Source organism: Cucurbita pepo, chromosome LG10, assembly GCF_002806865.2.
Source record: "Cucurbita pepo subsp. pepo cultivar mu-cu-16 chromosome LG10, ASM280686v2, whole genome shotgun sequence".
NCBI lineage: Eukaryota > Viridiplantae > Streptophyta > Magnoliopsida > Cucurbitales > Cucurbitaceae > Cucurbita > Cucurbita pepo.
The window spans coordinates 973,091-997,621 of record NC_036647.1 but is presented as its reverse complement, the minus strand read 5'-3'; the positions used below and the strand labels follow the sequence as shown (position 1 = coordinate 997,621).

The following is a 24,531-nucleotide window of genomic DNA, read 5'->3' as shown; positions in this document are numbered from 1 at the left end:
AAAGAGTAAAAAGAATAATAATAATAAAAAGTGAATAATATATATATATGAGACGGTGGGAATGAAAGTGGAGGGAAGACGAAATGGTTACAGAGTTCCCAAAAGCAAAAATCATCTGTAACTGTAACTCTCTTTCTCTCTCTATCTCTACTTCTCTCTCTTCTCTGCGCCTACAAAATGAGATTTTAGAGTGAACAAAATTGGGGCTTCCAAGGTATTGGAGTGAACAGCATCTGCTTTTCGATCACTCCCTTCGACGCGAATATTTCACTTCCATTTGTTCTTCTCTCTTTTCTCTTCTTCCACCCGGTGTCTCTGCACTTTCTTGCTCCATATTGTGGCAGCTTGAAGCCCTGTTCATAACTAGGGCTTGCGACTTCACCTGCTCCCAACTCTGCTGCCACTTCCCCGGTAATTTTATGTCTGCTCTATGGGTTTTGATCTGATATGGAATTTGCTTTCTTCGCTTCTTCCAGTTTTTTTTTTTTTTTTTTTTTTTTTTTTTTTTTTTTTNTTTTTCTTTTTCTTTCGTGTCCATTATTTCTGAAATTTGGTTCCTTCATGCTCATACTCATGTGGATCGGCTTGATTTCGATTATTTCTGAAATTGACCACTGCTCGGACTAGTGTTGAATCGAACTTGCTTCAAAAGAATTTTGGGGTTTTGTATTTTTTTCAATGGGTTTGTCTATAATCGATTTTTTTAATTAGTTCTTCTGGCTAATATCGCTTCTCCTTTGATGAATTTCTGAGCATCAGTATACCTCAGTTGGTTTTTTGCTGCCTCTCTGCTGAAATTAATGGATGATTTTCCACAGATGTTATCTAAAATGCACTTCTTTGGCTGAACCTCGTAGGGTTTAGAAGAAAAGTTAAGAGTTCTGCAATGGGAAAACATTCGAAGACCAGTTGCAAGTCGGCTTCCCACAAGCTATTTAAGGATAAGGCAAAGAACCGGGTCGATGATCTGCAAAATATATTTGTAGATTTGCAGTATGCAAGGAAGGAGAGCCGCACGGTTGATGTGTCAGTTCTTGAGGAACAAGTCCATCAGATGCTTCGTGAGTGGAAATCTGAGCTGAACGAGCCCTCTCCAGCATCCTCTTTGCAACAAGTTAGCGTAGTATATTGAATTCCTTTTCAGTGCTTAAGATGAAGAGAAATATGATAATCTGCATAATTTAAGTATGTGGTATTGATGATGAAAGCTAGCCTAATTGAATTTAAGTGGTGAATCATGAATACTTCAATGAGAAGGCATGCATTTTTGGATAATGATTATTTTAATGTATGTTTGACTTAGGGTGGAAGTTTTGGGTCATTTTCATCGGACATTTGTCGATTGTTACAACTTTGTGAGGAGGATGATGATGCGTCTAGTCCATTAGCTGCTCCTAAGCCTGAACCTAATGAACAAAATTTGCAGGTTGGAGATGCTATGGCACATCAGGAGGTGGGATTTTTTTTAATGTTCATTTTACGGATAGATTTTACATCGTTTGTGTCTCAGTTTGTCTTTTCCGTTTTTCTTTATTACTGTGGCCCTTGATAGCTGTTGGATGTGATGGAGTACTTTTAAAAGAAAGATGAAAGGTCCAATTGTTTAGAACTTTTCATGCTATTTTTGTCTTGATTCCGGCTTTTGCAAAACATAACTGCAAACAGCAATTTTAGATTTGAAAATGAATTATCCAATTGTATTTACTAGGAAAAAATGGTTATTGCCTGTTTTGCAACTTGGCTCTTGGCCACGATCAATTCTTGACGCCCTATTAGATTGGATATGGGAATCATAGCAAAGAAATGAACTTGATATGCATCTAGACCCTTTTTATGCAGTCGCGCCATGCATGTCAACTATGATAGTTGGTGAAATTACAAATTTTGCTTCCAGCACCATGTTTTCCTGACCATCCCTTTCTCTAACACAGATGAACATTGGGATACAAGCATGGAGTTATTGATACATGCCTTTATGGGATTTTCTATCTCTTGCCCCATGACCTGGACTTTGACCATGCAATGTGTTTAAACTCTAAAAGTTGCATGAATATAAATTTTGTTGGGGAAGTTGGTTCCTTCCCTTCTATTTTAATTTTTTGTGCTTTTATTGAAAGAAAGTACGTGTTTGAAAATCTGCTGCCTTTCATGCTTGTTATTATAGGTTCTTAGTATCACTATTAACCTACTTCAGGGATTTAATGTGAATCGTATACACCAAGAACCAAGCTTCCCTCTAGTTGATCAATGCAAGAACTCCCCATCAGGAGTTCATGGTATGGTTATGAATAACATGGAAGGACCTACACATTCGGAGTGTCATCCGTTTGATTTACAGCAAGGCATTGAGCACAACTTTTACACTATCCTTAATGCTAGAGGTTTGTGTGGAGAGGGTGCAATTCCTCATGTTTCTGGCTACTGTCCCAGCATTTGCCCTCCACCTGCTGCTTTTTTAGGCCCAAAATGTGCGCTTTGGGATTGCCCACGACCTGCCCAAGGGATGGATTGGTGTGGGGACTACTGTAGCAGTTTTCATACTGCCTTAGCATTGAATGAAGGCCCTCCTGGAATGGGTCCGGTGTTACGACCTGGTGGCATTGGTCTGAAGGATGGTTTGCTTTTTGCTGCTCTTAGGGCAAAGGCACAAGGGAAAGATGTTGGTATCCCTGAATGTGAGGGAGCTGCCACGGCAAAATCCCCATGGAATGCTCCTGGTAAGTTCTTGCATTGATATGAAATGCACGTACTATAACATAGTTGAAATTGGTTGTATTCAATTGTTAAATATGCTTCGTTGAACTACATTTACCCAACATCTCTTTCTTATATTGCAGAGCTTTTTGATCTGTCAATACTGGAGGGTGAGATGATTAGGGAGTGGCTATTCTTTGATAAGCCTCGTAGAGCATTTGAGAGTGGGAATAGAAAGCAGAGGTCTTTGCCTGATTACAGTGGACGTGGTTGGCATGAATCAAGAAAGCAAGTGATGAATGAGTTTGGAGGGCTGAAGAGATCTTATTATATGGATCCTCAGCCACTGAACCACTTTGAGTGGCATCTTTATGAATATGAAATTAATAAGTACGACGCCTGTGCTTTGTATCGATTGGAGCTGAAACTTGTCGATGGGAAAAAAGGTTCCAAGGCAAAGGTAACCAACGATTCAGTTACTGATTTACAGAGGCAAATGGGGAGACTGACTGCTGAATTTCCTGATAATAAACGCCTTGTGAAGGGGAGGACCAGAATTAACACAAAAGTTGGTATTGGAAATGTTTACCCCTCAGCAAATAGAGTCATGCCACCCAATGGAACATATGACTATATGCTTCATGCACAATATGATTACCTGGTGGAGAATTTGAGCGAATATTACCTTACATAGTTATGAAGCTCAGCTGTTGAATGAATTGCAGGCTGATGGTTTCAATCGGAATATGATGGAATCGAGTTTACGGTTTATTCTTCCAGAATTCGGTTTTTCTTTTTGGCCTCGAAGAACATAAATAACTTTTTTTTTTCTTTTTTTCTTGTCTCGTGGTATACCATCTGATACTCATGTCATGGTAGCTGCAACAGATACACCCGCATGATGGAGCTTGTAACTTCTGGAAACGGTAAGGCAGGTTGTTTCCCTGATATTTTGGGTTACAATTTGCAACTGGAATATTCTTAGTCACTGTAACTCCGCAGAAGACTAGTAGTGATATACATATTTGTTTCCGCTGGTGATACAAACTCCAATAATGGTTTAGGTCCTCGGGATTTCGAGTAAATGTAATCCGCCTACACTATGTTATGTATGCGGATGATACTAGTTTACATTTTATTTGATGTCAATTGTCAACATACACATCTTGAGTAATCTTTTCAGTCATCTCTCAAGATATTGAAATTTGTATATGGCTCGAAGGTTACAACCTTGTTAACCATTATCAGAAATGTAGATTTAATGCATCATTTCCTGATGCATCCTTCTCTTAATGCAAGTGGGCTGAATGTTAAAAAATGTTGAAGAACAAGGGAAAGGGTATTTGTAGGTTTCATTTGCAAATAGGCTAAATCTATCTTTAGCAGATGTCTCATGCTTCTCTGGACACAATTGTCTGTCTTACATGAGTTGTGTCACAGTAATACATACAGTTGCTTGTAGCATCTGTATTTATTAAACAGGAAAACTAATCTGGACAACATTAATACAAAATTTCCTACGCTATCTGAATGACTATCTATATTGACGACATTGAGGAGATCTGAGCGAGATTGGGATGGCAACTTCTTTAGGAGGGGCTGGAAGCCTGTAACGATTATCCAGGAGCGGCATTAGTATCTGAATATCCAAATTTTACGTTGAGAATGGCGTTTCTGCAAATCAAATACTGCTGCCTGCGAACTCGGGGTATTGACTAATATGTGGGCCTTGCCAAAGCAAAGTAAGCATCAGTTTTCACCGACATAAGCAACTCTATCACAATCACCTCATTCGGGCGTCTGATCCTTAACCCAGATTCAAAAAGGCCTGCTTGATACACAGAAAGATAAATGCACAAGTTGAGGACAATTTATTAGAGAGAGAATTTACACGCAAGAAGAATTTAGCTTACCCGGGGACAAGTTCCTCCCACCATATAATTGCTTTGCTAAAGGATTTGCAGCCCAATAGTTAACAGCAACCCGACTGGTTGGTTGGAATCCTACAATCTTTCCTTCAGTCGACAAGACCACCTAAGTTTTGACGAGCAGGTGAGCAAGCACATCATATATAACCAATAAGTAAACAAAAGGTACTTAATAGTCAATTTACTCTAGTAAGAGAACTTTTGATATTGAGCAGGTCTTATGCAGAGTCTTGGACTTCGAGAAGTATTCTATTTAAGACTAACCAATATTGCAGGCAAAGGTGCTGAAAGCCTTATCAAAGCTTGAAACATCTTCAAACCAAAATTTTGTGTAGCAGTTTCACAAATATTTAAGGAATGGACACTTTATACTTGCCTAAGAGAAAATATAATTTGGCATGTCAAAAAGAAATAAGTTATTATCATAAAAAGACCATTAAGGTTTAAACTTCAGACCAATTAAGTTGATGAAAGAAGATAAGGGCTTGTTGCATGTATTTTTTTAAAAAAATTGATCTACGGTTTCTGCAAGCTAGATGGCACTGACTGGAGGAACACAAATAATGGAATCCATTGAGATAGATAATGAGGTAGTTGTGGAAAGGATGAGGAAGGAAAGTGGTAGGATTTTCAAATTTGATCTGGAGAAAGCTTACAACTCCCGTAGAATGAAAGTCCCTTTTATAGAGAGATCTTTCGTTCCAATCAGTTAAACTGAAGATAGAGATGCATTTAGATTTTAGACCCAAGATTGTTGATCCTTCTTAACGGAAAGTCTAGATTCATATTTTTTACCTTGAAGTCTGGAGAAGTTTAAGCCAAGCGGTACACTTTTCCCTCATTAATCCTACTGAGAAACATGCAAAGTAAAATGCTCTATCATATGGCTAGGCGGGTTAAAAAGAAGGCTCTAGGATTGATAAAGATAATGTCCATCACACCTTGCAAATCACACAATTCTATTTTGACAGGATAAGCATGGCTGAAAAACTCAGTCTTGGAAGCTGGCAGAAAGAGAAAACTGGAAAATAGAAGGAATGTGTCCCATAAAAGGGGGTTGCAGTTGGCACCATTTTGGAAGAAGAATGTACGATTTGTATAGAACGAGAGATTGTATAGGGTCATGAGATGATTGGAATAGTTGGCTGTCTGGTCAGCTTGAACACTATTTTTGTCCCTTTGATCCAGTGTGGTTTCTGTACTGGTAATTTGACAGAGAAACCTAGCGCTGATGGCAAAGTGATATGAAAAATTCACGGCTAACCTAATGAACTTTGACATAGAATCATTGTGTTTCTGATGGAAAAGAGAGATAAGGGTAGTTTACAGGAGAACTAAAAAGGGGAGGCTGCTACAGTCCTTGACGTAAATATTTTAAATCCCAGGGTATGATATCACATGAGACTAGAATATGGTAATAAACCGGCTTTGGAAGGGCGGATGGCAGGTTGAGCAAGCACAGATGCAGAAATTTCTTGCTTTAGCTGTCACAACCTCACAGGGGATTCAGCGAGGCTTGGAAGAGGAAACCAAGTCCTGGAAAATATTATCCCGAAGAAGTTTGAATTTAGTGAAACTTCGTGACTTCCGCAATTTCTTGTAGTTGCTGAACGGATTCGGCCCTACAAATGGTGAAGATAAAAGGAGGTGAACACTTGAATCATTAGGTGAACTCTCTGTGAAGACCCTGTTTTCAAGGATCGTGGATACCAAATCTATGTTAGCTAAATTTCAGCACTATTAATATGGAAAGTTAGAAGGATCAAAATTCAAAAAGGTGAAATATTTCTGTTAATTGGTTTCTCATGAATACCTTAATAGTGCTGAAGTCTGCTGAGTAGAAATGCAGATGAAACCCAAAGTCATCTAGTCTTCTTGTGTTCTTATTTGAAGTAGGAAGTGTGGGAGTTCCTTCTCCTTTGTTTCAATTTCTCTAGGATCCTTAATCTCTCAGCCAAGTTTATATAACTTCAGAGAAAATCTAATTTGACCTTAACGATTCGTTTTTCAGAGGATAAGAAACACCCCGTTGCAGAAATAATATATTTCCAAATTCAGTTTACCACACCGCTTACCAGGAGATGAAAGAAAGTTTTATCGGCATGCTTAAGTTTCACTACTTGCATTTGAGCAGACAGTGCTCAGGTCTTTGCACACTTTTTAACAAAACGTGAAACAATGCAATAAGCAATTATGCAAGTCATTCCCTGAATTGTCCCAATTAAGAGACTGAAGAAAAAACAAATAAAAATTCAAATCACCTGATAACTAGCTATGTCCTGAGCAGAAGCTTTCACTCCATCAACATTATCTTGTTCTATCGTACCAGATGGAGTATCTTCACTACCTGTATCAGATTCAACCACCCTCAAGTAATCAGGAGCTTCCCCAATCCACGCACCAACTCTCTTATCTGTGTGTACATCACCATGCCAACCGAAGGCATCTTTTATAATATTTACAACTGAGATGCAGTATTCTTCCAACTGTCAATAAAAGGTTCATATATTAAACTTTACATCTCAATAAAAATATGGATCATGTCAGAAAATGGAAAATAAAGGGGAAGTCTGGTGAATACCTTTTCTGCTTCTGTAGCCTGATTTTTCACAGAGCTAACTCCATAAAGTGATGAAACCGGCTGTTCTACATTATACCTCCCAGACACATGAACGCGAGGCAAAAAATATTGACCAACAGCAATAATAGTAACAAAAAAAATTCCACCAGCTAAAGTCTTGGATAGAAACCCCCAGGAGGAATAGTTTCTCTGCAACATGTGGAGCATATACTTCAATAGCAAACAACTTTTGTTCCCAGAAGAAAAAAGAAAACAACTTTCCTTATGGTTTGCAAAGAAACCAATAAACAATCAAATACATACATACAAGTAAGCACAATGCACATACATTTATAATTACATATGTGTGTGTACATACAAGCAGATACCTTTTTGTTTAACAAGTTAGCAGAATGCACGATTGCACCACATTGCAGTTGTTTATCGGGCAGAGAATATACATCTTCATAGAAAATGTCTAATATGTTCGCCAATCCTACCTGCATAACGAATGGTCAGATAGTCTTAGAATAAGAAGTATGAACACTGTTATAAACAGTGTCTGCATGTCTAACGTACCTTAAAGTGTTAGATTGATTCCTATGTAATATATCTTGGATTCAATACGAACATATTGAAGACATGCAACACTAACATGGAAGAATATTTAAATCAAGGAACTGAGATATGCATGAACAAAAGCACAAGAACATGCAGAAACTAAAATAATAATGATAATGTTAAATTTTACTGGATAAAATTTAAAGACGTAGTTCAAAAATATTACATTCTTGAAGTTATATACATTAATATTTAATTTCTCCTGAAATTGAATAGATGTGAATACAAGTTTGTATCCTTAATTCTATACACCACACAAATTATTAAATCTGAGATTGTTAATGTGCAAAATATATAAAGATAATATTTGTTCAGTACTCACCATGCCTGAATCTATAAAGATGTACTCTCGTGTCCATATCTTGTGTTTGGATCGATAAGTAAGTAGAGAAATAAGAGTGTGTCTAACACATATTTATGATAACATAACTATTGCCCTCGGCGAAAGGTGCACTCCAAGAAGGTAGCTCTTGAACTAGGCTAAATAGTGAAAATACCATCACTGGACACATTAAGATAATACAGAAGGATAACGGCTGAGAAGGAAAGATCAAAATACCATTTGGGAGTGGGTCAAAAGGACTTCCCACCTATTCTCAGCAGATTCTCTCCAGCCTCCAAATTTTAAACCATTGAACTGACGAGCATCAATTTGTAGCCTGTAAGAAGGTACATACTCGCTAGCCCATGCACTGAATTCAGCCCCACCGATTTTTTCTAGTTCAGAGAGTTCAGAAGGTATCCACCAATAGTTCTTCGACTGGAAATTCCTACGTTTCCAGCTCTCCTTATTTGAATTAAACTTTTGTAATAAACTTTTGGCATCAGCTACCTCGTTGTCCAATAACTTGTAGATAATAACTGAAGAATCCTTTGATGCAACAATTGTGGACTTCCGGAACCAATCAAAAAATCTAGTTGAAGTTCCACTTGCTGTACCATTGACAAATTTTCCTTCTGTATTTCGAAGAGCGCACATGCAAACAGCTTCTGCAAGTACAGAGATGGCTCGTTCCTCGGATGAACTGAGAGTGAAAGACATTGGAACCTGCCGATATGAAATGCATAAGAGAACTGAACCTATCAGTATCATGCGAAACCTGCAGCATAGACATGCTACTGTGATGTTTCAATTTTTCAAACAAACAAAAAATCAAAAAACACGAAAAATAGAGGAAAATAAGGCGAAATGACAAACCTCTCTTGGATTTTCAAGATCTTCCATATTCCTTTCAGATCCAGGTATAAAGATAACCAGTTCAAAGCTCCAGAGCTGTTGCAATACTACTTGTCTAAATGTCATAGCAAGTATATTTTTGGACGAGGTACTCAAATTAAAATCTTGAGCGAGAGACTTTTTGAGATTCCTAGCCTTTTCCTTGACTTCTCTGGCAGGTAAAAACTGTTAAAACAGTTAACTTAAGAACGACAAGTACAATCGGAGGTATAATTTTTATCTAACAAATTGACGATATTATAGCAAGAGGGAGGAACAGATACCATGTGACAGATTATAGTTAAGTTGTTGTGTTATACGACAGGACTCACATTTTCATATATGAGAACATTATACTACAGTGGACATAATTGTAAGCGAACATCGAACAATACTTGAAATGGACATATTAATCATGGAGCTATTAAAGATAGCAAAGAACTAGAGATGGAGAACGCTACCATATCAATCACATACATCAATTACGGAGTTAATTGTTTCGATGGTGGAAATCAAAATAAGTTTTTTTTTTTTAAATGCAAGTAAAAGTGGCGACTCCTGAAACTAACGTGCCAGGTGCAAACGTTCGGGGCAACGCATTCACGTCAAGACTCGAATTCATTCCAATATATGGAAACTATAGTGATGCCAATGAGTATTCATAGTTGTAATTCGCATATAGAGCACCAAATTACGCAGCCAGGTTAGTAAATAACACACCAGCCGGGTCGAGACCGTGCTGTGCTCGTCTGAAGTTCCCGGAAATACAGTCTCCACAACCATTGCAGACATACCAGAATCAAGGTGCTCAGAGGCCGCTTCACCGCCGTCAGCCGCAGCTGCCGTAACAGACTGCCGGAAATCGACGCCTCCGACTAGAGTAAGCCGAGACAAATCATTCTCGTACGTCCGAACGCAAGGAAGAATCTTCTCATCGGATTCCAACACAGCTTGAAGAACCTCTTCCTCCGTCGTCGGGATTGGCCTCCTACCAGAGCAAGAGATTGTAGAAAAGCAACGCCTTGAGTTTTTCAGAACAATTTTGGGAGTATGAATTGAGGGCATAGCAGACAGTCGGTGAGTTTTATTGGAATGGAGAGGAGAGTGGTGGATAAAAGACGAACTCAACGCCATTGGCGAAATGGCCATGTCTGAGCGAGTGCTAGGGCTTTCGCTTTACAGTTCTAAATATGGTCTCGCTGCTGGAGAAGCGATGTTCCATGTCCAGATTTTTTTCCCTCCCAAATTCTTTTTTCGAGGGTTATTTCTCCAATATATACCCTCCCCAAAATACCGTAACAAGTACACCAAATATCAACTATACCGTTTATATTTAATATGATTATATATTTATTATTATTACTTGTATGTCTCATTTTAAAACGCTCAGTTTCCACTCTTATAAAAAAAATGTTTTAATCAATGTCGGATCTCACAATACAGTTATTTGGGGCTAGCATCCTCAAGTTTCCACACTCTTATAAATAATATTTCAACCGATGTATAATCTTACCATCGATTCAAGTTTTCACACCCTTACAAAAAATGCTTAAAGCGATGTGAGATCTTACAATCCACCTCTTTGGGATCCAGCGTCCTCACTGACACGTCTTTCAGTGTTTGGTTCTAATACAATTTGTAACAGCTCGAGCTCACCACTAGCAGATATTGTCGGCTTTAATTAATTACGTATTGCCATCAAACTCGCAGGTTTATAATGGAAAATCTATTATTAATGTGGAGGGTGAAGATATAAAGGAAAGGATAAGCAGGTGATTATTGGGTGGCGGTTCGGGTAGGGTTTGGGAATCCGGTTGGCGATTTGCACCGAAGAGAGATGTAAACGGGACGGGAACAAATAAGCCAACACAACTATAAATTCACTTCTCGGCGGAAAGGCGGAGAAGTCACTAACTTCGTCTTCCACAACTAAAACTAAGAGGGGACTTCTATTCTACGTCGATTCTGCTTCTCTTCTGCTTCTTCGTCCGTTTCTACCTTCTCCCTGCTGCTTTTCGTTGACGATGGGAAGAGGAAAGTACAAGAGCAAGCCCACCGGTCGGCGCCAATTCTCTACCCCTGAAGACATGCGTAAGCAATATTTATCTCTCGTTTCTTTTTAACCACCTTCGGTCGATTATCGAGAAAGTCAAGATCGCGAGATCTTTTTCTGCGACTGCTATCGTCTTATTGCCTAATGTGTTGATTTTATATATTTGAGGTGATAAATTCGAGTTGTTTTGTTAGGATACGAGATGGTAGTGGACATGGAGAGTCCAGTAGTTGGAATGATGCTGGATATATTAGTGATTTTAGCTGTTTTATATGTTACTTCTTTATATTTTAGATCAGTTTCGCCGACTATGAGGAGGTGTTTGGTGGTGAGATCTAGGCTTAGTTGATTGTGGAAATTGTTTCACTTTTTGATGTGGATGCTGAAATGATTGTAACCTAAATGAAGCGTCGTGGTTATTGTGCGTGGTGAACGCGTTTTTCTTTGGAATTGCTTCTTAAAACTAGTAAAAGTTGGTAGAGATGGATGGTGTCGAAGAATTAATCTTTTAAAGCAAAGCCCAAAACTTGATCACAACGCATTATGTAAATACGCTTGTGATTAGAGTTCTTCCGTTCTTATGATTCACCAATAGAAGAACTGCCATACTAACTAAAGATTTCATTGTTGAGAAAGTTTAAGATGGCTGAAAATTGCACTGCTAACTTCAGTTTCTAAATTAATTGTAGTTGCCGGAACCTCCACGCGTCCACGCACGTTCAAACAGGTTCTCTCTCTCTCTCTCTCTCTCTCTCTCTCTCTCTCTCTCTCTCTGTATCTTAAGACACGCACACACTTAGTTCCCTCTACCAACAACATATAATTACAATGCCCGGTAGTTGGGTTTGTCAATTGGGTATTGATAATACTCTGATGTGTTGCAACTTTTCCTTCTGCTTCTGCTTCTGCTTCTGCTTCTTCAACTGCAAGGTCTTGTTCTTTCTATTTACTTATTTTTCTGCACATGATGTATTTAATTTATTATTATAGGTAGAAGCTGAACACAAGGAGGAGGAAGAATCTGAGGAAGGATCCGATCAAGAATCGGGAGATGAAACTGATGATGAGGATAAACCTAGAGTTTGTATTCAGTCACATTTTTTTTCTTTAATCTACAAGTCTGATTGCCTACATATTTTGTTGTTTGTTTGAGCTGAGCGAGACTAAGTCACTTAATATGTTGTTAAATTCTGCCAGAGGAAAGGCACTCAAGGTATTATTGAGATTGAAAATCCTAACTTGGTGAAGCCAAAAACCTTGAAAGCTAGAGATATTGATGTAAGTTAAATAATCATCCTTACGGAAGGTTTTGCAATTTGAACATTGTTATACAGTGGAGGTGTAATTTCACTTCATTTTGCAGATTGGGAAAACAACTGAACTTTCAAGGCGTGAAAGGTTGTTACAAAGCTCTATTTTCTTTGTTTTAACGAATATTTAGCATTTACTTAATTTTTATGATTATTATTCTGGAAACGCAGTATATAGATTTAGGTATGCACACAGTTTATAGTTTTTTTTTTTTCTTTAATTCTTTTTCCAGAGAGGAGATAGAGAAACAAAAGGCTCATGAGCGATACATGAGGCTTCAAGAACAAGGGAAAACTGAACAAGCTAGGAAAGATTTAGGTAATCCTCTTTCGATGATCAATTCTCTGGTTTAAGTGTGTGTTCTATGCTCTGAGGATGAAACCTTTCTATTATCAATGTGTCATCCAAGATTCGTATGTGCATTTTCTTTTCATTCTTTTCCCGAGTTAAAAGGGAAAAACATATAGGAATGCTCAGAATGATCACCTGCTGTTGCACTTGCTTTGTATTCACGTCTTGCACATTCACATCTTTTAAATTTGGTTCAAAATGCACTTTGTTCAATAACATCATGGGGAGCCAATGCTCTGTCCTGAACAACTTTTGTCATGTGTACCAATGGTAGCTGCTGAAGGGTGTGAAAAAAATTTGAAGGCATTACTTTCATTGCACTGTCTTAGAACTCAACGATATAGTTATACAGCCTATAGAACAGATTCTGTTCAAATAAGGTCATAATTGGTTTGTCTGATATTGAAATTTTATTTCACCATATGCTGTGCAGAACGTTTGTCTCTTATTCGTCAACAAAGGGCAGAAGCTGCTAAAAAAAGAGAAGAAGAAAAGGCTGGTAATATATACAACAGAACACTATCACTATATAGTTCTTATAGTAACATTTTCCTTGTAACATTGAAACTGATATCCACTTTCTCCCCCTCACGTTCAGCCAAAGAACAGAAGAAAGCAGAAGCTCGCAAATGAGCTCCGGGACCCTCCGAGTTCTTTTCTCTGGGACGAAAGATATGTAATCTCTACAATTTTACTTTCTAGTTTGCCTAGACTAATATTGTCAGCAACCAAGTAATATTCTCTTCTTTGGCACAGAAGTGACCATAGTATTAAGCCGTTTTACATTTATAATTTACGCAAGTATACTTCTGATATCTCTACGGCATAAGAGGTTTGATTCAATATGACTTTAATATTAGGTTATAACCTTTATTCTCTACGCCTTTATACCTTATCAATTTAGAATATGTTTCCATTTTCTTCTTTAAATATTGGCCTAGAATACTGCTGAGAATTATTAGATTCAACATTGGATGGCTGAATTTATAGAATCAGCGTATCAAGGAATAAATGTCTAGTCTATATTTCTGGGAGGAATATATATATATATATATATGTATGTATGTATATATTGCTGGGCACTATTTTTTATGCCTCCTGGTTCTTCACGCGACAAGGTGAAAAAAACAGAAGAAAAGTAAACTTGGACTACATCACTAGGATGCAAATCTCGAATGTGGTGTTTATTTTGTGGAAGGATCCCTTCCCATATTGGAGAAATGGGGATGTTTTAATGGCATGGTAATTTCTTTACCTTACTTTTTCTTCTCAAAACAACTCTCTTGTTTTCTTGTTTTTTCTTTACCAAAAAAAATTAATTGATCCATCTTAATTTGATGGCTAATGAAACTTTGAATATTAAATATTATAGATTTCACAGATTATCAATTAAATAGGTTAAAATTTTCTAGGTAACAATATCATAGTAAATATTAAATATTATCATCATAAGAAATATTTAATTTTCTTTTCGCTAAAAACCCATTTTGTGTTTATCATATCACCCTTAGTTGGATTAATTCAATATTAATCGAATACTTAATATTGCTTACAAAATTATCTCCAATTAAATTAGATATTAGCTTGTTAAGAAAAATTCACTACTGACCTACATATAAAGAAAATCAAATATTCTAAAATTAAAATATTTAGTATATGTTTTTTTTAAAGATAAAATATAGTTTTGTTATATTTATTCTTTTTTTTTTTTAAAAAGTTAAATATCATATTAAAAACAAAATCAAACATTTCGAAAAGCTTCATCTACATTCCAGCCAATAGAGAAGATTGTAACGCTAATATAATGCCAACGTATTTGAAAATAATTTCATAAAAAATAGAAAATCCATTTTTAAAAAATCTAATATTCTTACATCTGACCAAATTAAAATAAGTTGATAAATCATAACATAGGAATCAGAAAAAAATAAACATTAATAATGTGAATAATTGGGTAACGCTTTGGGAGCTCTCCATCAAACTTGAATATCACGTGTAATGCACGTGGTAAAAAGAGTATATAAAATAATCAAAAGGGTAGAATAGAAATGTCCCTCCTGTAAGATTGCTGACTAAGAAGTGCGGATTTTTGTTGGTAAAATTGGTGGCCTTCACCATCACATATGAATACATTTGTAAGTCACTCCAAATTCAAGTTGTTTCCTACCCATGACTTGAGACAACCCACTCTGGAACTTGCAGCAAAAAGGGTTCCAAATTTGCAGCAAAATGTGGCAGAAAATGGAAGAACAATCCAATCACCTCGACTGTTCTGCTGCCAAAATCCCAAACAATCTCCACCAAATAAGCTGCACAGTGTTCTACAACTCTCCACCAAAAAGCTCTCTTTTTTTTTTCTTTTTCTTTTTTTTTTTGTAATTAAACAAAGCATCCATTGATGATGATGAGGAAGAAGAAGATCAAACCTGATGGTTCATTCATTCAATATTCCTAAAAGGCAGGGCTACTCCTGTATGATTGATTGGTTGGTATTACTTGTTGTACCACTTATTTAAATTCAATATCTTGTATAAACCACATGCCACTACAAAATTCAATATCTTGTATGGTGGGATAATGATTGTTCCACTTTTATTCTAGTACGGCGAACAAGTCAATCGTGTAAAAAATTGAATTTTATCGACAATCTTAACGTATATTGAGACTTGAGTCATGTTTGGCATAAAGTTTTAGAAAATGTGAGTGAGAAAATGCGTTGGAAACAACTTGAAAGAAATTAATGTTATATAGCAACCACCACAATTTTGATAGCATATCCCCTGTAATATAGTTTCGAGCATTTTAGTCATGACAAATGTAGACATGATTTTAGTGAGCTGTCACACACTCCCTGTATTGATATGACATGAATAGAAAAGACATAACTACACATGACAACAAGTAAAATGGGTTTGGAACGAGCATACAACCATGAACAAGACACCCTGGACAAGTACAATCGAAAAATTTGACAAGCGGCCACAAACAACACGCATTGGACAAGCATGACCGTGACATGAAGCAGCCTTGCTTACCAAAAATTCTTTACATTGAAGGGAAAGGAAAAATTCTCGCATATAAATTTGAATCGCCATTGGCTCAATCTATCCACCTCAAAAAAGTTAATAATATTCCTCGATAGAGCCGTTAGATTCTATTTCTCGAGATTATAAAGTCTATTAAATACTATAAGGAAGATCCAAAAAACCAAGAGATGTGGGGAAGTATTTTACCATGGGCAGAGCGCTGAGACAATTTTAGCTCGAAGACAAACTAGAATAATATCCGATCTTGTTTCTAAACGGTTTTCTTCGGAAAAGTATAATCAAAGAGTTGAGTTTGTTTATCCCTCTCTTTCACCATGAAAGAAGCTGAACTATTACTATGAAAAAGGATTACACTCTTAAAACAATGATTAAAGTCTATATTGATATCAGCAATCAATTTCATTGCAATAAGGAAAAACCAAAACCAAAACCAAATTTGAAACAATTTAAAACCAGGGATTACAAAGCAATAAAACTTGCTGAATTTGATTAAACAAGGGATAATAATTAAGCACTGCCTTAACTAGCCCAAGGTAGTGGTTTTAATTTAAAGTGGGTGCAAACCAAAAAAGTAACTGAAGTGCAAAGCCAGTACCTTTTTGACTCAACAAATTTGGCAACTTGAAATGAAATTAGGGTTTCATTTCAAGAACAAGAAACAAGCAAAAAAAACCCTAAAAACCTGGTAGCGTTTGAACCAAATGATATCATCTAATTTGGCGGTGAGCCCAAGTTCATTTTTTTTTAATCTCAATCTCATGGAGCCATTCTGGCTCAGGATGAACACTGACGGCATGCTTAACACATGCAAGTTAGACGGGAGGTGGTGTTTCTGCACACATAGAAAACTTGGATATAAACGGGTCGATACAAATTAGGTTGCATCATGGATTTATAAATAAAGGTCGGTCACAAACAGTAAAATTTAAACCCTAACTAAGCAAAGAAGCACATGCAGCAGCTAACATTATTCCCAGTACTTCTTCTTCTTGTTCTTCTTATATCTGCAAATGCAAAGTGAATATCATAAACCAAAGAAATGAGTAATAAAAGTAAAGAGGAGGTGATAGAAGCAAAGGGCCAACCAGATAATAGTAAGCGCCATGTTGGAGTGAGTGGAGAGTGAGGCCCCAGTCATTGGTCAGGACAGGCTGACCGGTGGAGTGAATCAGAACGGCATCATCACCAAAAGCCTCACGAACATTAAACGGCCCACAACCAACCTCGAACGCTACACCATTGATGAACACCGTTGATTTCCCTCCTACTCCATAAACTTCACCTACACCTGCAAACACACAATCATTCCTGCTCAAACCCCCATGCATACGTCCATCTAACGCTACATTCTTCAAATCATAACCTAAATCATACACATATCTCTCAAAAATTTCAACTTTTTTACCTTTTTAACATCCTTTGTTTATTTACTCTCAAACCCATTTCACAAAATCCTTCCTTTTATGAAATAAATGAAAAAAAAAATATTTTTTTTTTTTACCTTGAGGAATTGCGGTGGAAATTGTTGTTTGGGGAAGGCTTTGATCCGTAGAGATATCCAAATAAGGATGATAATTCATGAACTGTGGCTGTGGCTGTGGCTGTGACTTCATCAAATCTTTCTTAAATGGATCAGACTCACTCAGCAACAGGTTTGTGCAAGATTCGAACCCATGGTCAGGAACGTGTTGCACTACACTACAAAGCTCAGAAAAGCAAAACCCTTGACCCAAATTAGAGATTACACCGCCGCCGTCGCCGGTTTGTGGCATTGGGAAGAAGAAGGATTCAGGCAAGAGCTCGTTGGTGGGTTGTTGAAGGTAGCTCTGAGACACCGAATTGGAGGTGAAACTTTTCATGGGTGATATTTTGGGAGAGGATTTGTCGGAGGAAGAAGAGGAAGAACAAGTGGCGGCGGGGTTGGTGGGGTTGGTGGGGTTGGCGGCGGTGGGAGAAAGAGTAGTTGTTTTTGTTGTTGTTGTTGTAGGAGCGGCGGCGGCGGCGGTGGTGGTGGTGGTTGGGGAATTATGATTGGATTTGGAGTTATGGAGATGGCGGAGTTTGTTTTTGCTTCTTGATTTTCTGTTTTGAAACCAATAAAAAACATTGGCATCACCCACTTGGCCATATTCTTGTAACTGACCTCGAATTTTTCTAATTTCATCTCTTGGAGGATTCACCATCCCTGAATTGAAAATCGCTTCAAGAATCCTAATTTGTTCAGGCTTTGGATTCCATCTTGGCTTTGGGTCTGGACTTTTCTCTTCATATCCACCAACAACTGTAAAAACAAACACAAAAATTGATCAAAACATAATAACAACTAAAAAAAAAAAAACACAGAGACAGACAGACAGACAGAAATTGAAGAAGAACCTGTGTTGTAAGGGGCAGATCTGAGGCAGTTGATGTCATGTTGCCATTGGTGATGGGAATTGCAGGGCTTGGACTTGAACATGCTTGGCCAGTGACTGTTTGATGAAGCCATGACGATATCTGTCTCTGAATACCCTGTTCTTGAATTTTATAGGGCTATTCAAAGATTCAATTTTTATGAAACCCCACAAGAGGAATGGGTTTTTGAAGAAAGTTGGTGAGGGAAGATGAAAAGGAATGGATGTTGGGGGCTGAATTAGAATCTTTTGCTCAGCATACACACCCCTTTTTTTTTTTTTTTTTTTTTTTTTTTNTTTTTTTTTTTTTTTTTTTTTTTCAAAGTCAATAGGAATATGAAATGGAGGCTTAATTTTGATTGGAAAATGGTGATGGGGTATAATAATTGCAAGCTTTACTTATATTGGCCAAAATAAGGTGAGTTTTGGATTGACTCGAGGGATTATTATTTATTGTCCCCTTTTTATCTTTTTAATCAACTCTTCCCTCACATATATAATACTTACCATTTTTACACCACAAAAAAACCCAACCCCAAAATTTCAAACTCAAATCATCCGTTCTTGCTCCTAAATTCATGATATTTCTCTTAATCAGTCGACGTGGGACTATTCTACTCAATAATCCTTGACGTGGGTTGTCCTTTAGAAGATGTAGACTCGATCCTAACTCATCAACTTTTAATGAAGTGTAATAATAAGTAGAAAAATGCATTGTATGGGGTTTGGTTTTATTAGATTGGTGGAAGAGGAGGAGTAGGGGAAGTAAAGATCGTACCTTTAAGTGAAAGTGACTTTTCACTATCAAAGCTTGCACGCAACACACACAGTGGCGGTGGCAGATAGCAGAGACAATATTAATAGACAGAGAGAGAGGCAAAGAGACAAAATAAAAGAAGCAAGGTTAGGTTATGGGGTATGGCTGCTCAAGGATTTAGTTTCTCATTTGTACCCCTACTCCCATAATGGAATATTTTCGACCACATTCTTATTCTTATGCAGATATTGTCTTATTTGAGCTTTTCCTTTCGGGTTTTCCCTCAAAAATTTTAAAACTCGTCTGCTAACCACCGTGTGAGATCTCACAATTCACCCCTTCAAGCTCATACGAAGTTTTTAAAACATGCCTACTTTGGAGAGGTTTTTCACACTTTTGAAAGAATGCTTCGTTCTTCTCCTCAATTGATGTACATTTCATTAATTCGTGTCTCCAAACCCTAATCTCCACATGTGTGAGTGTTGAGAAAGTGTGGTATTTCCAACTCCCCATGCAAATACCAGTTGGAAAATGAAGTTCATGTCGGCGCAATTCCGACATGCTAACCTCATCAATCATCATCCCGCCGGTGGGAGCCATCTCTTCATTACTTCTATAAATTCTTTCAATCTTGTTTTTAATATTCTCATCCCATTAAAAAATCTTCATGGATTATTTGTAGTTTAAACCCCACAATTGATGTAGAATTTGACGTTAAAAGCATAAAAGTAATGAACATTAGACATAAAATCAAATTGTTGTTGAGATTTATAGACTAGATTCACTTCATCTTAAAAGTGAAGGTACAAAATACCCAATTTTGAATTAAAATCCTGTTTTTAGTAAGTTGTTAAGCTGATTATGTTGATGTGAATGAAGTCATTGATGAGGTGTTCGTAGTAGAGAGATATGGTTTGTTGATTTAGGCATCAATCAGTGGGGCCTTGATGGTAAGGGGTAGGCCAATGAGGAGGCCCTGAGTGTCCTCCTCTTACACAACAACCCCCTTAATTTGAAAGATGGTATAAGATGGGTCACTGGAGGAGCGTGATGACAGCCCTTATCTGCGCCTATGTTTGGAGCAGACACACACCAAAGTTACCAGAAACTAAGGACACAACAATTTTAGCAACTGGAAGTAGACTTAAACACCCTCCCATTCCCTTCTTTTATTAACCCCATTTCTACACGTTATGTTCTTACATCGAAACTCCCCATCACTTCGTCCTAATCTAAAATTTAGAGGTTCAAATGTTCGTATGGCGCATGAGGTAAGGGAGGGTTTTGAAGTTGTAGGTTTATTAAAATATAAGCTAAATTTGCGGCAACAGAAGTCAGTAAATGCTAACGTGCATGCAGTAAATACACATAACATGCTATGGTTTAATTGCTTTTTGTTGACTCCACTTCTACTCATGCACCCACCCACTCCCTCCTCTTCTTATATAATACTGCCTTAATTAATCTCCCTCGACTCATGAATTTAAAGTCATAAAAACTTATGTCAAATAAGCTCGTTCATATTCACACGACATAATATTTAATTCTCTGGACAAACCATTTGTAATGTGACAAAACATGTCGTAAGGAATAAAAACATAGAATAAACAAAAAAAAAATGTGTATTGATTGATGGTCAACTACCTCCCATTTTTTCTTATTATAATATTATATGTTTTTAAAAATAATATTGATATACTTTTTAGTTATGGATACCATATATATCCGCGCGAATCAAGGAGGCGTCACCTTGGGAAGTTAAAAGGGTAACGATCTTCTAGAGAATACGTTTTGATTCTTTTTTTTTTTTTTTTTTTTTTTTTTTTTTTTTTTTTTTTTTTNTTAGTAACTGTAATAAACCATTTAATTATTAATTAATTAAAGGGAAATAGGAAAGGCAGCGGTCAATAGAAAACGAAAACCAAGGTTGTGGAGATTAATGAAAATTTTAATTCTATAAACTTAATTACTAAGGAATTATTGTGTTTTAACTTGTTTATTGATTTTTGTTACTAAGTGTTTAATTTAATCATCTTTATTTCGTTTGACTGGGCTACTACCATATCAAAGCCCAATGGACAGTGGACGTTCTTGATGTGGCCCAACCCAAGCGATTATGGGCTCATCACTAGAAGGCCCAAGGTGTCCATTGGGCCTAAAAAGCTGCTCACAATAATAAAATATATAATTTAAATGGATGGGAAATATTTTTTTTTTTTTCCAATTATTTGAACTTATTTTTCAAAGCAAAGCACAAGTCCTCTGCTTGCAAGGCTTCTTCTTTGGTCGTGGAGGCCTCAATGCTACCTTTATTGCTGCATCAAATACATTCTTAACGTTCTGCACCCAAAAAAGAATTCAATGGTGAGGATGGTTAGGACAGAGTCCCACATCGATTAATTTGAAAAATGAATACGAGTTTATAAAGGGAAAGATTCAATTTAGTTAGGGTCTGGCCTTTATGGATCAATCTCTATACCTTTTGGGTTTTGGAGCTGCATTCAATGTATGTAATTCCCCCGATCATCCGCCTCAGTTCCTCGCCCTGAAGAACAACCTTCAGTCCAATCAACAAACCCAAAAACAGAATCCAGTTTTTTTAAGTGATTAATTTCTTTACCTCAGCTGTGGTTATGGGTGTTGCGGTTGGATGATCAATCAGATACTGCCTGTCGTCTCGTAGATCTGCAAGTTGTTGATTTCGTTGAATGTTACCATAATTCACTCAATTTGCGGGTTAATGGTGTGAAGTTAAGGAGTTCTTACCAAGCTTAGTCCCAACCAGAACGATGGGGACGTTTGGAGCGTAATGTTTAAGTTCAGGAATCCACTGCAACATAAAGGAAGAGGGCTTACCTTTATGACATAATGGGAAATTTGAAAGAATTTAAATTACCTTCTTAAAGATGTTCTCGTAACTGGGTTTGCTGATGAGAGAAAACGACAATAGGAAGACATCAGCTCCTCTGTAACTCAGAGGCCTCAGTCTGTTGTAATCTTCCTGTCCGGCAGTGTCCCATAAGCCAAGATTGACAGTGCTGCCGTCGGCTACCACATTGGCGCTGAAGTTATCGAACACGGTCGGAACATAATCCTACGAACAAGAACGAATGAAAAAAGGAAAAGAAGCGAAACCCATTATTTGAAATAGGGAAATGGGAAATGGGTACCGTGGGAAAAGTGTTGGTGGTGTAAGAAATGAGCATACAAGTCTTCCCGACGGCGCCGTCCCCGACGGTGACGCATTTGATAAACCTGGCGGTGTTCATGGTTTGCGCTGAAGGCTTCGTTGTGTAATGGATGGGTTTTAAAGGACATACAATGGTACAAAAAGAGAGAGGAGAGGAGCAGAGAAAGCAACAAACTCCAACCACTTGGAACCGAAAGGAAAGTGATCGAAAATGGAAATGATTGCAGAAGGGGAAAGTTGAGCAATTGTTTTTGTTTTGATTTTGGGTATCTTTTTCTTCAAGTGGAAGATAAGATCTAGAAGGGGGAGTTTGGGAGTTAAGAGTCGGGTGAAGTTCATCTATCTGGGCTTCGGCTTTAGCAGCTTAGATGGGGTTTGCCTTTTAGCCTCCCACCCACTTTTTCCTCTAAACAAGCCCATCTCTTGTTGCTTACACACACTGAGACCGACGCACCCAATCAGCTTTGGACTTACCCCAAAATGTGGTAAAGTTTCCAATTTGCAAGTGGTTGTACATTTGTTTCCTTTCGTGTTAGAGCAATTGGCAAGTAACCAAACAATTTCGTTTATCGTGGATAAGAGATTCCATGTCGGTTGAAGAAGCGAAAGAAATATTCGTCGTAAGGGTGTGGAAACTTCAAAGCTCTCCAGCTTCTCAATTTCCCACGGGCGGTGGTGGCAGTGACCGTGAAGATGATAACAACGACAACTCCTCCACAGTTGAAGGGAAAGCTTAAGACTGAGTCGACTGGTAATAGCTCGACCACCATTGTGCTTAATAGAATTGGATTGGAGTTTGGTATATTAGTTCATCATTGTCATACATTATTGTTTGTGTTTCTCTCTTTTTTATGTGTATATTTCGAGAAATAGAACAAAAGTAGACAAATTTGATTGGAGTAAATGGTGTTTTAGCTTAAAAATGAATTATGGAAGTTATGAAAACAGTAATGGATCACAAATTGATTTAGTGACAAAAACCTTGCCGTTACCGATCCAATTGGAGGAGTTTTTGGACAAGATGTTATCATAAAGAAGACAACAAGCTGTCTAAATAATCACTCCCCAAGTCTTGAAACTCGAAAACGTCGAAATCGTCGAATAACATGTTGTTGGTGCTGCTTTTTCTCTTTGGAGTTGGCTGTTCCAATTCCATGATGCTGAAATTGAGATTGTCTTCCCAATCCCGTGTCGATCGCTTGCCCGTGATCGACACACTTCCATGGCTGCCAAGAGGCGAATAAGAAGAAGAGTCATGTCCTTGAAAAGAAGGCAAACGATCATTCTTTGTTGACAAATGCATTCCCATAGCCTCAGCAACCGTCTGGACAGGGAAATTGAGATGTGCCTTGGGACCTCTAATTCTGAGTGCAGCTTTGTCATAAGCCAATGCAGCTTCCTCTGCTGTTTTGAATGTCCCAAGCCAAACCCGAGCGCCTTTCCTCGACGAATCTCGAATCTCCGCTGCATATTTCCCCCACGGTCGTCGCCTCACACCACGGTAGTGTTTCGTCGTCGCCACCGTCTTCCCCGATCGCCTTCGATCAACATTGAAACCAGAATTACTAAATGGGGTGTTCTCCAAATTCTCATTAAAACATTGCTCTGCATTGCTAACAGGAACAACCCCATCAAGCAGCTCCTCCCACGCCTCATCTCCCATGGATACCCATCTTCCAAGACTTGGTAGCCTCTCAAGAACCCCCTCCATGGATCCATCTCTATAACGAAGACTAGGTAGCTCTGTCCAAGATTTGCCACTTTTTTTCCCTCCTTGTCCATCCAATCCACTTTGGCCTATAAAGTTGGCCCAAACATTCTCTAAGATTGCTTCAGATTGATCCTGTTGGATACCCATTTGCAGTAAACAAATTATAACACAGATCCCACATGAATCAACGAAGTAAGAGAAGAAGACAGAGGCATCGGTAACCGAGCTTTATAAATAAAGGCGACCCATGTGAAGTTGATACAGCTCAGATTAAGCGCAATCCCACTCCATTCCATCAGGAACACAAAAGGAAACTTGGCCTTGAATCCAGTAATCACCTAAATTGATGGGAAAGTAATGGGGGGATTAATTTAAAGCCCCTTCAATTGACTTCTGTGGTTCCCATCTAATCATTGAATTAGGGTTTATCCATTTGATAAACAGAGAAGCAACCCAGAAAAATAAGCTGGATACAGTGTGTATTGGCGATTCTTATGATTGGAAAAATTATGAAAAATAACTCCCAAGTTCTTACGGAATTTGGAAGGGAGTTGAAGCTTTAAGGAGTTTCTTTTAAAATGATCATATTCCCATTTCTTAACAGAGCAATAAGCGAGTTGACATTATCAAAAAAGGAAAAAAAGACAGAAACCCCTTTCAGACTCGGACATTCCTTTTCCGGAGAATTTAAAATTTCAA

The 24,531-nt window shown here is 37.7% G+C and overlaps 6 protein-coding genes across 6 annotated transcripts; 2 read left to right on the top strand and 4 right to left on the bottom strand.

Moving 5' to 3' along the window:
• The first annotated feature begins 54 nt into the window (after positions 1 to 54).
• LOC111803247 (transcription factor VOZ1-like) lies at positions 55 to 3,963 on the top strand. The gene is made up of 5 exons (XM_023687570.1): positions 55 to 411; positions 858 to 1,114; positions 1,304 to 1,453; positions 2,195 to 2,717; positions 2,838 to 3,963. Exons 2-5 carry the CDS (start codon positions 887 to 889, stop codon positions 3,386 to 3,388), a joined length of 1,452 nt encoding a protein of 483 aa, XP_023543338.1. The 5' UTR covers positions 55 to 411; positions 858 to 886; the 3' UTR covers positions 3,389 to 3,963.
• Positions 3,964 to 4,028: 65 nt separating this feature from the next.
• LOC111803246 lies at positions 4,029 to 10,256 on the bottom strand. The gene is made up of 8 exons (XM_023687569.1): positions 9,740 to 10,256; positions 9,002 to 9,205; positions 8,363 to 8,851; positions 7,572 to 7,682; positions 7,204 to 7,392; positions 6,884 to 7,108; positions 4,608 to 4,728; positions 4,029 to 4,522 (listed from the first exon to the last, which is right to left on the bottom strand). The coding sequence occupies exons 1-8, from the start codon at positions 10,166 to 10,168 to the stop codon at positions 4,410 to 4,412; spliced, it is 1,881 nt and encodes a 626-aa protein (XP_023543337.1). The 5' UTR covers positions 10,169 to 10,256; the 3' UTR covers positions 4,029 to 4,409.
• A 561-nt stretch (positions 10,257 to 10,817) lies between these two features.
• LOC111803083 (28 kDa heat- and acid-stable phosphoprotein-like) lies at positions 10,818 to 13,614 on the top strand. Its single transcript, XM_023687353.1, has 8 exons — positions 10,818 to 11,110; positions 11,762 to 11,799; positions 12,063 to 12,152; positions 12,270 to 12,350; positions 12,436 to 12,470; positions 12,616 to 12,701; positions 13,168 to 13,233; positions 13,333 to 13,614. Exons 1-8 carry the CDS (start codon positions 11,044 to 11,046, stop codon positions 13,365 to 13,367), a joined length of 498 nt encoding a protein of 165 aa, XP_023543121.1. The 5' UTR covers positions 10,818 to 11,043; the 3' UTR covers positions 13,368 to 13,614.
• A 2,860-nt stretch (positions 13,615 to 16,474) lies between these two features.
• LOC111803909 (WUSCHEL-related homeobox 9-like) lies at positions 16,475 to 18,454 on the bottom strand. The gene is made up of 4 exons (XM_023688523.1): positions 18,158 to 18,454; positions 17,283 to 18,062; positions 16,867 to 17,069; positions 16,475 to 16,785 (listed from the first exon to the last, which is right to left on the bottom strand). The coding sequence occupies exons 1-4, from the start codon at positions 18,267 to 18,269 to the stop codon at positions 16,780 to 16,782; spliced, it is 1,101 nt and encodes a 366-aa protein (XP_023544291.1). The 5' UTR covers positions 18,270 to 18,454; the 3' UTR covers positions 16,475 to 16,779.
• A 2,494-nt stretch (positions 18,455 to 20,948) lies between these two features.
• Positions 20,949 to 22,219, bottom strand: LOC111803913 (rac-like GTP-binding protein RAC13). The gene is made up of 6 exons (XM_023688526.1): positions 22,102 to 22,219; positions 21,828 to 22,025; positions 21,698 to 21,761; positions 21,552 to 21,616; positions 21,411 to 21,476; positions 20,949 to 21,271 (listed from the first exon to the last, which is right to left on the bottom strand). Exons 1-6 carry the CDS (start codon positions 22,198 to 22,200, stop codon positions 21,173 to 21,175), a joined length of 591 nt encoding a protein of 196 aa, XP_023544294.1. The 5' UTR covers positions 22,201 to 22,219; the 3' UTR covers positions 20,949 to 21,172.
• Positions 22,220 to 23,070: 851 nt separating this feature from the next.
• LOC111803911 (ethylene-responsive transcription factor ERF091) lies at positions 23,071 to 24,296 on the bottom strand. Its single transcript, XM_023688524.1, has one exon. The coding sequence runs from the start codon at positions 23,977 to 23,979 to the stop codon at positions 23,149 to 23,151; it is 831 nt and encodes a 276-aa protein (XP_023544292.1). The 5' UTR covers positions 23,980 to 24,296; the 3' UTR covers positions 23,071 to 23,148.
• Positions 24,297 to 24,531: the final 235 nt, after the last annotated feature.